This window comes from Equus quagga, chromosome 8 (assembly GCF_021613505.1).
Source record: "Equus quagga isolate Etosha38 chromosome 8, UCLA_HA_Equagga_1.0, whole genome shotgun sequence".
Lineage (NCBI taxonomy): Eukaryota > Metazoa > Chordata > Mammalia > Perissodactyla > Equidae > Equus > Equus quagga.
Genome location: NC_060274.1, coordinates 31,354,702 through 31,368,338, shown reverse-complemented (window position 1 = coordinate 31,368,338; position 13,637 = coordinate 31,354,702). Strand labels below are relative to the sequence as shown.

Genomic DNA, 13,637 nt, shown 5'->3' with positions numbered 1-13,637 from the left:
CTAAACTTGCACTCTCAAGGCCCTTCACCGTCTGATCCCAATGTACTTTGCTTGTTTTCTTTCCTAGCGTCAAACAGAACTATTTATTTTACCATAAACGTGCCTTCTTGCTGTTGTAATTTTCTTCATGCTCTCTTTTCTTCCTTCTGGGCCTTCCTCTGTTTTTCTGTTAGAGTATAATACTAACTCAGAGCTTAATTTTAGCCCACATCTTAAACTGGTAAAGCCTTTCCCACTTCTCCCTCACATTGTACCGGGGAACAGAAGAAACCGCCCTCCCATCCACCTGTGTCTCTCTCGTCCTGTGTTCTCTTGCTGTCTCTCTCGTGTCTTTACTGAGTGCCTGTTGTGATCCAGGTACCATGTGCTGGGGATACTGTCCCTGTCTCATAGTGTGTATAATCTCCTGGGAAAGACAGATGAAAAAATGAATAATTAAAATACATTCTATTGTGTCTTGTAAGAGAAGTGTAACAGAACATAGTGAGGTGTGTAAGAGAAGCACAGGACAGGCTCTTCCTCAGCCGGGAAGATCAGGAGATGCCTCCTAGGAGGAAGCCTTGCTTGAGCTTATCCTGAAGGATAAGCAGCTGTAATTTGTATCCTTCACCTTAATGCTTGAGGCATTTTACAAATAAATACATAGAATACAAAAGACAAATAGGTGAGGAAATTATAGAATGGAAATAATGAAATAAAGTCAGATTAAGGTTAATACATAAAGATTTATTAATAGAGATATGTACAGTTTGAGAGTGTTGGAAATTTGCCTTTGGGTTTCTTGGTCACCAAAGCAAGGAAGGAAATGCAGTGGTTCTGAGACTGAATTTTCATAAGATGAAAACAAACCAGTCACTCTAAATAAGAGGTTTTTTTCTTGAAGCCAGAGATAAACTTATCACAAACCAAGACATTCCTGAGATTTTAGCTATTTTGAAAGCTAACGGTCAGCCATCCACCGTTTGATGGGTGCTTGCAGAAGACATGAGACACCTGGGTCAGAGACTAAAGAATTTGTTACTCATGGCACCACAAGCAGCAGGGGCTTCCTCTTCATACTGGTTCCCATTGCCCCCCACTCCCACAAGAGCCATGTGGAGGCAGGCCCAGTGGATGCCTGCAAACCCCAGTCTTCTCTGAAGGCCTGCAGCCAAACCTGCCAGCCTTTGTTCCTGAGGGAGACATTTATTACACCAGGCCGCAAACCAGCCTGCCCTCTTCTCCAGAGGGAGGGTCTCTCGTGAGGTCACAGTCCAGCTGTCAGCTGGGGCTGCCGTCGTCTGAAGCCTCTGCTCCCCCGAGGGGTCTGCTTCCCTGCTCACTCAGGTGCCTACTGGCGCCCCTCGGTTCCTCGCTGCCGTTCTCTAGAGGCTTCAGCTCTTTGCCACGTGGGCCTCTCCACGGGCCTGCTCACAACAAGACAGCCAGCTTAGCAGAGAGAGAGCGAGCCCAAATAGGAGACTGTGGCTTGGGAAGTGACATTAAACTTGAACGTCGACAGTCTTGATTCCTTTATAAGAATATTTCAATGTCCAGATAAACTACTAATAAAAAAGTTAATTTCTTTTTTTTTTGGACACTTGACAGCTGTAACTCATCGTCGTATCTGGAGGATCAGAACCCTTTGCTAATTGGGCCATGCTCGTGAATTATTAGATTACACTTTGGGCCAGTTAGTTCTACCCTCTTAAGTAGCTGCAGACAATGTTCTGAACCCCGGCCTGCTGACTCAGTAATCTGTGTCATTAGTCACAGTGAGTTTGGGTTATGACAGAACAGCAGTAAACACTTATGTGGCACCTAATATGTGCCCAAGTACGGTTCTGAGTGAGTGAGGTAGCAGCAAGTACCCAGAGAAATGAAGGAATTTGCTCAGTGTCACATAGCTGGTAAACGCCAATGCTGCGATTCAAACCAGCATCCCTAATTTAAACACGGATCTGCGTAAGGAATTGGCAGGAGGCAAGGGCTTGACGTTTTTGTTGGCATTTATATTAACATTTCAGATATTCAGGGTCTCTCAGTCTGTGGGCTCTGCTTAAATCTCTGTAGCCCTGCTGCAGAAATAGTTTCTGCATCCGTCGTATCCACTTAGGCTCAGGGGTTTCTGTAGTTGCCTCTGTAGGTCGCGGGTCGGTAGGAATCCTCGTCTTCTGGAGCGTTTTCCTTGGCACTGGTTTTCCCTCTAGAGCTCTCCTTCATTCATTAGTGTTATAGGGGACGTTTGATGTAATAGCAGAGATTAGCTTACATTCAAGGGTTTTTAAATAGCAGTGATTTCTCTGATTGACGGCTCCGATTCCCCTGGTCTGCAGGGGCTTGGCAGTTGTGTCAGAGGCTGCCTTATTCCTTTTTTTTTTGGTGGGTACTAGCATAATTTTTTATAACCTTATTTCTGCTGCATTTTTACAGTTGGTATTGTTGCTAATGTTTCTGGTGGGTGCAAGGGATTTAAATTGTACTTTAAATTACTAATGAAGAAAATAGTGTTTTCTTACATTTCAACATTTTTATTTGATGTCACCTGCAAACGTTTTCCACAACTCAGATGTGGCTGTCAAATTTTAGGAAGTATATGTAAAAAATTTTAAAGCAATAATTTATTTTCATTTTTGTTTTATAGCTAAATTATGGTTTTTAAAGAATGGTTGTTAAATTTTGTTCACAGAGGCCAATTACAACAGATCCTTGTGAATCATTGGCAGACAAAGCATTTCTGTCTCAGGCAGTATTTTTGCTATCTCAGGTTGAGAGGATAGATGTCTTGTAAAATGACAGTTTTTATTTCAGACTTTTTTTCTGTTGGTTCACACCACCATCCACTTAATTCACATTAGAATCCTAGTCGTAATGGAAAGGGGTCCATGTTTTAGCTGATGGGTGAATAGTACAACATGACGTAGCAGAAAGAGCGCAGTTTTTAGAATCTGGCCGATCTCGGTTCTTTAGAGCTCCTTCCTAGGGGACGGGACTAGCGCGTAACCTTGCAGGCCTCTTTCCTGCCTTCCTCAGTAGGAACGCTGATGATCCCAGTATTGCACGCTGTAAAGGACATCCCAAATGGAAAGGATCTGGGGTGGGCCTTGAGCAGGCTTTTCATTTTCTTTTTCCTCTTAACCTGTGTCTTAGAGTTTGTTTTAGAAAAAGTGGGGTCCCACCTGCAGGCTCCTTCTGGTCATGTTGCAGAGCCTCTCTCCTCCGTGCTGCCTGCTGGTTGGGACTGGTCTCCCCGACTCTGCCCTTTAGTGATTGCCTAATCCTGTAGATTGCTCTTCCCACCTGCACTCTCTTGGAATGAGACTGGTTAAAAACGACATTGTTTGGGGCTGGTCCCTAGGCCTAGTGGTTAAGTTCTGCGCACTCCACTTTGGCGGCCCGGGTTTGGTTCCTGGGTGTGGACCTACGCTACTCCATGGTGGCGATGCTGTGGCAGTGAGCCACATACAAAATAAAGGAAGATTGGTACAGATGTTAGCTCAGGGCAAATCTTCCTCAGCAAAAAGAAAAAAAAAAAGGACATTCTTTTTATTATGGAAATTCTCAAACACGGAAGTGTTGAAGGAATAGTTTTGGGAATTCCTGCATTTCCTCTGTTGAGGAGGATGCTAACATTTTAGCATTGTTGAAGAATTGCTAACATTTTATCTTACTGCTGTATTTTTAACATGTGTGATACATATGTATTTTTCTCTTGCTGAATTACTTAAAAGGAAATTACAAACATCATGACACTTCACTTCAGAAATCCTCAGCAAACATCTAAGAAAAAGGGCATTCTCCTATTATTTAGCCATAATGTCATTGTTTCACCTAAGAAAGTTAATAATTCTGCAATGTTATCAAAATCTATTTCTTATTTAAATTTACCTAATTGTCTCAAATTTCTTTTACACCTTTTTTTTTTTCCTTTTAAATCTAGGGTCCAATCAGAGTTTTATGCCTTAGATTGATCGTTACATTTCTTTAATCCTTTTGATCTCGGAACCAGCTCCCTCTTTCTGCCAATTCCATGTGTGGACCAGTTGTCTTTTTGTTTAGACGTTCCCTCTTGATTTGTAGGATTCTTCGTGGTGTCATCTGTTTCCTCTATCTTTACTTGCTGTAAACTTGAATTTATGTCTAGAGGCTTGATTAAATTCAAGTTAAACATTTCTGGCCATAATATTTTATAGATAATGCTGTGTTTCATATTACATCCCAGATTGTCACTGTTAGTCACTTAGCTAAAGCGGTGCCTGCCAGATGCCTCCATTGGAAGGTCTGTTTTCTAATTTGCCATTAGTAACTATTCTATGGGGCTGTTGCTTTGCCTCCATACAAACTATCTGTTCCCTCATAAGAATTTGACCTAAAAGTTTTATCATCCATGGGTGATCCTTGGCAATTATGTTGTGAGTTATAAGAAATGGTGATTTTTCTAATTCTATCATTTGCTTCCTTCATTAGCTAACATTCTTCTGTGTGCCTCCCAACCCCCCTATTTTTAGTATGAGCATGGACTTGTGGGTTTTGATTTATTGGGTGTTATAATCCTTTTCAGTTATTCCTTTCAATGCTCAGATTGTCCTTCTCCCTCTGTCCTTGTGGTGTGACCGACCGCATTTCTCTGAGTACGCTCCTGCTTTCTGGTACAGGCTCACCTGAAACTTGCCCAGCTCAGACCTGGAACCAGCAGTTTTCCTGCTGAGGCTGGTTCCTCTGATTAGGGAGTGCCTGTGTGTGCTCGTGTGCATGCACCTGAACACATACGTATATAGAAATGTATATACGTGTATATACAGTAAGTAGTTTTCTCATTACAGAAACGTCATTTGTAGGCCCTTTCACAAGGCTGTGCAAGGAAATAACTCTTTTTTTGAGGAAGATTAGCACTGAGCTAACATCTGCTGCCAATCTTCCTCTTTTTGCTGAGGAAGACTGGCCCTAACATCTGTGCCCATCTTCCTCTACTTTATATGTGGGACACCTGCCACAGCATGGCTTGCGAACCCCGGGCCGCCGAAGCGGAACGTGTGCGCTTAACTGCACTGCCCCCAGGCCGGCCCTGGAAATAACTATTTTAAAAGAGTTCATAATGATATTTGCAGTCTTTATGTAACTGTCTAGGTTTTTTTTTTTTAACTTCTATACTTTTAACTCTTCTATATTGAAAATCTTGGTTCCGTAATAACATTTATATATTACCTCTTTGCTTTATCTTGCAATATAAATGGGATATTTCAGAATTTTTATAATATTAATGACAGACCTATTTGGTAAGGTTTAAAATTTCTTTGCAGTTCTTTGTGACCTCCAGGTATTTCCTGAGCTTAATAATCTGTTGAGTTCTCATTTCATAAAAATAAACAGATTGGTTGTATGTGTCCTAGATGATGTTTTTTAATAAAGAGAGGTGGTGGTTAGTACATACATAATAGCAAGTCACAGAAGTGGTTAATATTAGCTGGGTGGCAGCATGTATAACCGGGAAGGAATTAGCATTTAGAATATAGAAGGAATACCTACAAATGATGATGAAATAAACAGCCCACTAGAAAAATGGTCAAAATCATTGAAGACGTATTTTACACAAAAGAAAACATGAGTAGCCACAATAAACATAAAAAATGACCCTCAACCTCATTAGTAATTAATGCAAAATAAAACTGGGGTTATAAGCCCGTATCAATTATATGCGGTGCAGATATTTCCTTCCAGTCTGTGGCTTGCCTTTTCCTTCTTTTAAGTGTCTTTTAAAAAGCAAACGTTTTTAATTGTTATAAAAGTCCAAGTTATCACTTGATTCTTTCATGGATTTTGCTTTTGGCATCCTGAGAAATCTTTGCTTAACGTGAGGTCACAAAGGTTTTCTCCCGTTCTTTCTTCTAGAAGTTCTCCAGTTTTAGGTTTTACGATTGGATCTTTGATCCGTTGTGAGTTAATGGCAGGTGATGCGAGGTACAGAAGAGTTTCTTTGAACTTTTTTGTTTTGACATAGGGATATGCAGTTGTTTCGGCGCCATGCGTTGAGAGGCCTGGCCTTTCTCCGCTGAGCTGCCTTTGCAGCTTTGCCCCAGATCGGCGCTTTATGTCTCCACGTGAGCTTTAGAATCAGTTGTCACTTTGCGCAGCAAAGCCTCTTGGGGTTTTGAGTAGGATTGCATTGAATCCGTAGGTCAGTTTGGGGAGAGTTGACATCTTAACAACGTTGAGACCTGGAACTCGTGCACACAGTGCCCCTCTACGTTTTATTTAGGTTTTCTTTTTTTTCAGCAGTGTTTTGTAGTTTTCACTGCATAGATTGTTCCCATCTTTTGTCAGATTTATCTCTAGGTATTTCATATTTTGTATGCTACTGTAATTGATATGTTTTGAAGATTTCGGTTTCTCATTGTTGATTCCTGGTATAGAAATAGGGTTCATTTTTCTGTCTTGAACTAATGTTCTGCTACCTGTCTTCACTCGCTCAGTAGTTTTAGCAGTTTTGCGGGTTCCTTCAGCTTTTCCATATAGACAGTCGTGTTGTCTGTGAATAAAGATAGTTTTACTCCTTCCTTTCCAGTTGAATAGAAGTGGTGACAGCAGACATCCTTGTCTTGTTCCTGTTCGCAGGGGGAAGGCCTTCAGTCTTTCACCTTTAAGTGGGATGTTATCTGTAGGTTTTTCATTGATGTTCTTCTGTTCCTGCTCTGTTGAGGATTTTGGTCAGCAGTGCATGTTGGATAGCGTGAAAGGTTTTTTCTGTGTTTATTGAGCTGATCATATGGTTTTTCTTCTTTACTGTGTTAATTATGGTGAATTAAATGCATTGATTTTTGAATATTAAAGCAAATTTTCATCCCTGGAGTAGACCCGACCTGGTCATTAAGTATTATTCTTTTTATTTGTTGTTTAATAAGACTTGATGAAGTTTTGTCTAGAGTTTTTGTATCTACAGCATGAGGAAAACTGGTGTGTAGCTTTCTTATGTCTTTATGAGGCTTTGGAATCAAGTAGTGCTGGCTTCGTAGAATGAGACTGGGAGTATTTCCTCCTTTTCACTTTTCAGGAAGAGTGTGTAGAATTGTTAGTATTTTTCCCATAAATGTTTGGGAGATTCACCAATTCATTTTTTATGGGAAGGTTTTTAATTGCAAATTTATTTTGTAAAGTAAATATAGAGTTATTTAGGTATGTATTTCTTCTTGATTGGGACTTGGGTATTTTGTGTCTTTCATGGTATTTGTCCATTTCATCTTGTTTTTTCATATTTATAGGTATAAAATTGTAATATTCTCTTATTATCCTATTACTATTTGTAAAATATGTAGCGATGTCACCTAACTCATTCCTTGTCTGGGTAATTTATGTTTTCTTTCTTTTTTTCCCTGGTCAGCCTAGCCAAAGTTTATTAATTATTTTTATTTTCTCAAAGAACCAGCTTCTGGTTTGACTGGTTTTGTCTGTTTTTATGCTTTTCATTTCACTGATTACAGCTCATATCTGTTATTTTCTTTCTTGTGCTTACTCTGAGTTACATTTACTTATCTTTTTCTAGTTTCTTAAGGTGGAAACTGAGGTCATTGACTTGAGATCTTCTTTTCTCATAGGCATTTAGTGCTCTAAATTTTCCTCTAGGTTCTGCTTTAGCAGCATTTCGCAGACCCTGATATGTTTTGTTTTCATTTTCATTTAGTGTAAAATACTTTATAGTTTCCGTTTGATTTCTTCTTTATCCCGTGGGTTATTTTGAAGTATCTTGGTTTCTCAATTTGGAGGTGTTTTCTCTTTTTGGTTTCTAATTTAATTCCGTTGTAGTCTGAGAATGTGCTTTATGTGACTCGATCTTTTAGTTTCTGTTGAGACTTGTTTTATGGCCCAGTATGTGGTCTGTGTTGATGAATGTTCCGTGTACTTGCAAAGAGTATTTTCTGTTGAGTAGAGCGTTCTATAAATGTCCATTATGTCCAGTTGGTTGATGGTGTATTCAGATCTTCCATATCCTTACTGATTTCTGTCTACTGGTTCTATTAATTTTTCAGGATGGGAATATTGAAATGTTGAGGAACCCAAAATGTGTCTGTGCTATCCTTCTGTGAGCGAATTTCTTTTACCACCCCTTCCTTTTTTAAGACTGTGTGTGGGAGGTGATTCTCAAATCCTTCCTTAGAGCTTTGAAAGCCTCCATTGGTTGTGGAGATAAACCTCACCATCAGAGGGCTGAGAAAAAATGAATACTTAATATTCTCTTTAGTAGAAAATAGAGACTTTGCTGATAATCCTTCCAGACTATTGTCTGTGACAGAGTTCTGAACTTTGGATTAACTCTTAGAAATTGAACCTATTTTTTGCTTGGCAAGGCAAAGGGAGTTGTCTTTATCTTCAGCCCACAGTTCCCCCTAAACAAGTGAGAAGACAGTTGTGGGACTGCCGTCTTTGGAGCCTTATTCACAGTACAGGTAGAGCTTTAGTTCTCGTTCTCCTGGTGTGCTGGAGGGGTGGAGTCAGAGGAGAAACCAGGGCAGGGAACTTCATGACACTTAACAGTCCACTCTTGTTCTCTTGTGTTTGTATCCGATCGAAGATTTATCTCTTAAGAAGAAAAGGAAAACTTCTAAATGTTAAATGCGTGGTTTTTATATTAAACCGTACAAATTGTGAAATACAAATGTATAACAAACCCCTAAGTGGTGGTAGTCCTCAGGGCTCGACCCTTTCTGCCCAATGCCGTGCGCGGGGTCCCCAGGCAGCGCTGTTGTCTGTCTTCCTGTACCGTCTGTTGGTAAGGCGGCAGCAGGGGAGGGTCCTGCTCTGTGGCTGTTCTCAGGATTCCTGTGTGCCACACGGTGTTATAGGCCAATGGAGGCGTCCACTGCTCATGACCGCGGTGGCCCACCCTGTTGGTCAACCTCAGGGCGTTGGGGAGTTTCCCGCAGAGTCACTGGAGTGTCCATCTTGTCTGACTCCCTGAGTGTCGGGGAAGTGGGTGTGGTCTGCGATGGGACGTGGCGCCACCCTTTGGGCAGCATGAACATTAGTTACCATTTTGTGAGACGAGGTTGAACAGTGGTCGGAAAAGCATCATTTTCTGTAGAAATCTGGCAGTTAGGATATGAGACAGATATGAGAATGTATAGAATATGGAGTCAAAAATGTGTTCGTCAACTTTTCAGAATAAAAGTTAGGATAAGTGCTTAGAGCTTTCAATTGTTTTTATATTTGTATTTAAAAATTGCTTTTACGTCTCTTTTGCTTAGTTGGCCTTTTTTTTAGGGGCAAAATTCTCAGCTAGCCTGTGGGCTCCTGAGATAACTGGACTAAACTAGTAATTTCTTGTTCAACTTTCAGAGTTCCATTGAGAAAAGGAACGGCTGCGCTTATGCTGAGATTACACCAAAAATAGTCCTTCTATTTTTCTGTCATGTACACGCTCTGGCTATTTGAGAATTCAAATTTGAAACACAATAGGGATACGAGTTTCTTCTCTTTATGCATAATTAAATTATTTTTAAATTTAGAGACTTTAATGTTGGCAGTAAGATGCAATTAAGTAGTGAATAGCTTTTAATTAAGCTGTCGAGTGTTCCCTGTGTGCTGAGACCAGGGAGCAGTCCTTCGGGTGTTGAAATGGAGCGCAGTCCTCACGGTGGACAGAGCGAGGGCTTGCAGGTCAGACCCCGTTTCCAGCCCTGAAGCTGCTACCCACATCTCTGAGGCTTGTGCCCACTTCAGCGGTGTAGAGATAACACCGTCCGCTCTGCGGCGTGGCTGTGAGAAATGACATAGGCATCGGTGTTTCCTAGCTGCTTCGTGCTGTGAGATGTGGCTGGGTCCTTGAAGAGGTGCTTCCGTGAGCAGACGTGTGGAGTCGCAGCCTGCCCTTTTGCTCTTGCGGGTTCCCACCGTGTGTGAAGACTCTGGGCTCTGGGAACCCCGTTGGTCAAGAAACCTACTTTGCTTCGTTGAACTTCCCCTTTCCCAGACAGCTGCTCCTCCCGTGTCCTCCTCCACCCCCGCTGCACCCCGCCCCCCGCCCTGTGGAATCCCTGCAGCCTTTTAGTTACCTTCATCTATGGAACATGATTTTGAAAATAAAGTGCCTAGCACAGTGCCCCCAATTTGTATTTGAAAAATGATATTTTCCTTTTCCTCCTTTTCGGTATTAATTTTAATGGTTTAAAACTGTGTTGGAAATTAACACTTTTGAAAAAAATTAACATTTTTTTCTTCTAATTTTTTTGAGACATAGTGGACATACAACACCATGTAAATTTGCGTACAGCACAGTGACTTGACGTGTGTATTGCGAAATGATTGCCCCAATAAGTTTAGTTAACACCCATCCATCCATTTAATAATTTGCTATATTTTCTTCCTGATTTAATTTCTTTTAGTTCATGTCTTTTACCCAAAATGTTGTCATAGGGTTTGATATTAAAATCTGGGAAAAGCAAGTGTAGTGGTATGAGAGTAAGAATCTTTGAGCTTCTGGTAAAATTTCTGCTTCTCTAATTCAGCACAATTTAAATATTCATAAACATTCGTGATATTTCTCCAAGTGTTGCTCTAGGCCTCTGAGAGTTACACAGATGTATTGGAGGGTGCATTGTAGACACTTGCTGCACCTGCTCTGAGCCCCTTGACGCTAGGCATGAACCATCCATGTGTGTCTTGAGTGATTTGTAAGAATTCTGCAGATTTAAAACATGAGAGAGAACATCTTTGCAATAAAAAAGCAGTAGATGTTAAAAGAATAAAAAGTAGAAAAGTACTATGTTAGTTTTTGAAAAAAATTGAAAAAGGTAGATAAAAAGAATAAAATATAGATAAAGAGAGTAATTTTATATCCAGAGATGTTTGTTGCTAGCGTTTTATCCTCCTAGACTTTTTCTCGTGTGTTTCACAAAAGTGGCATTGTATTATCCAGGCTACCTCGGAGCCCACTTAGTGCACTTACAGAGCAAAGGGAAGGCCTTTTTCATGCCGGGAAGCCCCTTCCTCCCCTGGAGTCTCCTTTAACACGGGGCCCCCTCTCCCTCCCGAGGAGCGTAGGTGGGAGGAAGAGTGGTGGGAGGAGCCAGCTCCGGTGGAGGGAGAACTGCCATCCGTTATTCACGTCCGTGTTGGTCATCTGTAAACTGCCGGTGTGTGCAGAATTAGGCAGAGTACACATCTTTTATTTTCGTGAGTTATGTTGTAGTGACTCAAAAAGATTGTGTTTAACTCATCGCTTAGAAGATGCACAGCTTGTCTGGAAGTGTCAGGAGCTGGTGTGTGCATGCTGTGTACACCTAGTCTTAACCCTGAATTATCGTTATGGAGTGCTGGATGGTTCGTTGCCTTTCCGCGTGAAATTAAAACCAACAAAAAGCCTAATAGAAAGGCACGGGACATTTGTCTCTTAATGAAAGATATTCTTGAAAAGATGTTATTAAACATGTTTTAATCTCATTTTATGATTTAGAGCTTTCTTTTAATGATCAAGAACTGACAGAGGAAGAGCTGCGATTCCATTACTGTTTTTCTGGAATTTAGTTAATTTATTATTTTTTTAAACAAAAGGTGGCTACCATCCGGTGAAGATTGGAGACCTCTTCAACGGCCGGTACCATGTGATCAGGAAGCTGGGATGGGGCCACTTCTCCACGGTCTGGCTGTGCTGGGATATGCAGTAAGTGCTTGTCGGCTCTGTCGGCTCGGTTTGATGACAGGGCGTGGCTGAGGGGCACACCTGCCTCCGTCGTGGCGTGGGGAGTGCTCAACACCTGCCTGCTCCTCCCGGCCAGACTTTTCCCCCTCTCTTTGAAGTTTATTTGCCTGTTATCTTAAAATAGTAACTTTCTTCTGCCTTTGTATCTAAAGCTTCTTCATTGAAATTACGTTTCATTGGCGTCATATTATTTTTCTTACTAACTCATCTATACCAGAAACACATTCAAATATAAAATCATAATGTATAGGCCTCTCAGTGTAGTGGTTTCTGGCTCTATTTTTTAAAGCCATGACCTACAGTATGGAAGTGCATTGCTACCCAGTACGCATATACATGGGGTGTGCGTGTGTGTGTGTGTGTGTGGACTGAAACAAAAGTCTTACAAGAGCTAAACCTTACTATATGTGATGAACTCTGACATTTTTCTAGTCTATCTTATTTTTATTAGGAAAAGATGGAAACGCAAAGCAAAAAAGAGATTGTATTGATCCATGAGCCCACTGCTTAATTTTGGTTCCACAACTTGAAAAGTACTATTTTAAAGGAAAGCTTATTAAAAGTTTCCATTTATTGGATAGATCTCATTATAATGATTGCTTCTGATAATATTAAAAATATGCATTTTTTTTTTAAAGGGGGAAAAGATTTGTTGCAATGAAAGTTGTAAAAAGTGCCCAGCATTATACAGAGACAGCATTGGATGAAATAAAATTGCTCAAATGTGTAAGTACTGCAAAAATGTGAATGATACAGGAAAAAGTAATGACTTAAAATTTCACAGAGGGGTTTTTCTGGGTTTTACTAAATTAAAATTGCATTTATTTTTTATAAGTTCAAATACTGAATCTTAGTTTTTGAGAAAGATTAGCCCTGAGCTAACATCTGCCGCCAATCCTCCTCTTTTTGCTGAGGAAGACTGGCCCTGAGCTAACATCCGTGCCCATCTTCCTCTACTTTATGTGTGGGACGCCTGCCACAGCATGGTTTGACAAGCGGTGCCATGTCCGCACCCGGGATCCAAACTGGTGAACCCCAGGCCGCCAAAGCGGAGTGCGTGAACTTAACCCCTACACCACCGGGCCGGCCCCTGAATCTTATTTTTAAAAGCATCACTTTTATTAAAACAATATAATGGAAATGACTTTCATTCTTATGCTGCTGTTCTTGAATTCACTTTTTCCCCATAGGTTCGAGAAAGTGATCCCAGTGACCCAAATAAAGACATGGTAGTTCAGCTGATCGATGACTTCAAGATTTCAGGCATGAACGGAATACGTATCCTTCTGACACTTCTGTTGCTTCCTAATGGCTGGATTATATTGCAGTTTTTCTTTTGACTTTTAAGAAAAGGGAAATCTTTCAGGCTTGTAAACTTGTGTTTTCTGCTGTGTCACTCCAATACAGCCTCTAGTGTTGCCGCACACTGTTAGTAGATGGTATGTCTGGAGTGCTCTGCGAGGACCTTTTGGGGCTTTTGATGTAGTAGTGTCTTTTTTTTTTTTAGTGTTAGGAAGGTTGGTTCTGAACTAACATCTGTTGCCAATCTTCCCCCACTTTTTAAAAATTTTCTCCCCGAAGCCCCAGTACATAGCTGTATATCCTAGTTGTGGGTCATTCTAGTTCCTCTGTGTGGGATGCCGCCTCAGCACAGCTTGAGAGCAGTGCATAGATCCACACCCAGGACCCACTCTGGTAAACCCTGGGCCACTGAAGCGGAGCACACGAACTTAACCACTGGGCCACCAGGCCAGCCCCATGGTGGAGTAGCATCTTGTAAAATTATTTTTACAACAACTTGACTTGATTTTGGCGTAGAATTAGTTCATACTCTTTTTAATTAATTCTAGTGGAGTTTATTTTATGGTGGTGGATGGAAGTGTATGCCAGCACTTCCCTTTGCTTTAAACTTTCGGACATCAGTACGCAGGTGCTGGGTATCCCCCAGGAGCTGCACAGAATCCCGTGC

General features: G+C 41.0%; 1 protein-coding gene across 8 annotated transcripts in view; it reads left to right on the top strand.

Moving 5' to 3' along the window:
• The window catches only part of SRPK2 (SRSF protein kinase 2), a 133,097-nt gene that overhangs the window by 77,080 nt on the left and 42,380 nt on the right, over positions 1 to 13,637 (top strand). For all 8 annotated transcript variants that reach the window (XM_046669658.1, XM_046669656.1, XM_046669657.1 and 5 more), the window contains 3 exons: positions 11,521 to 11,629; positions 12,307 to 12,394; positions 12,859 to 12,946. In XM_046669658.1, coding sequence (XP_046525614.1) covers positions 11,521 to 11,629; positions 12,307 to 12,394; positions 12,859 to 12,946 — 285 coding nt within the window. The remainder of the gene's footprint in view (positions 1 to 11,520; positions 11,630 to 12,306; positions 12,395 to 12,858; positions 12,947 to 13,637) is intronic.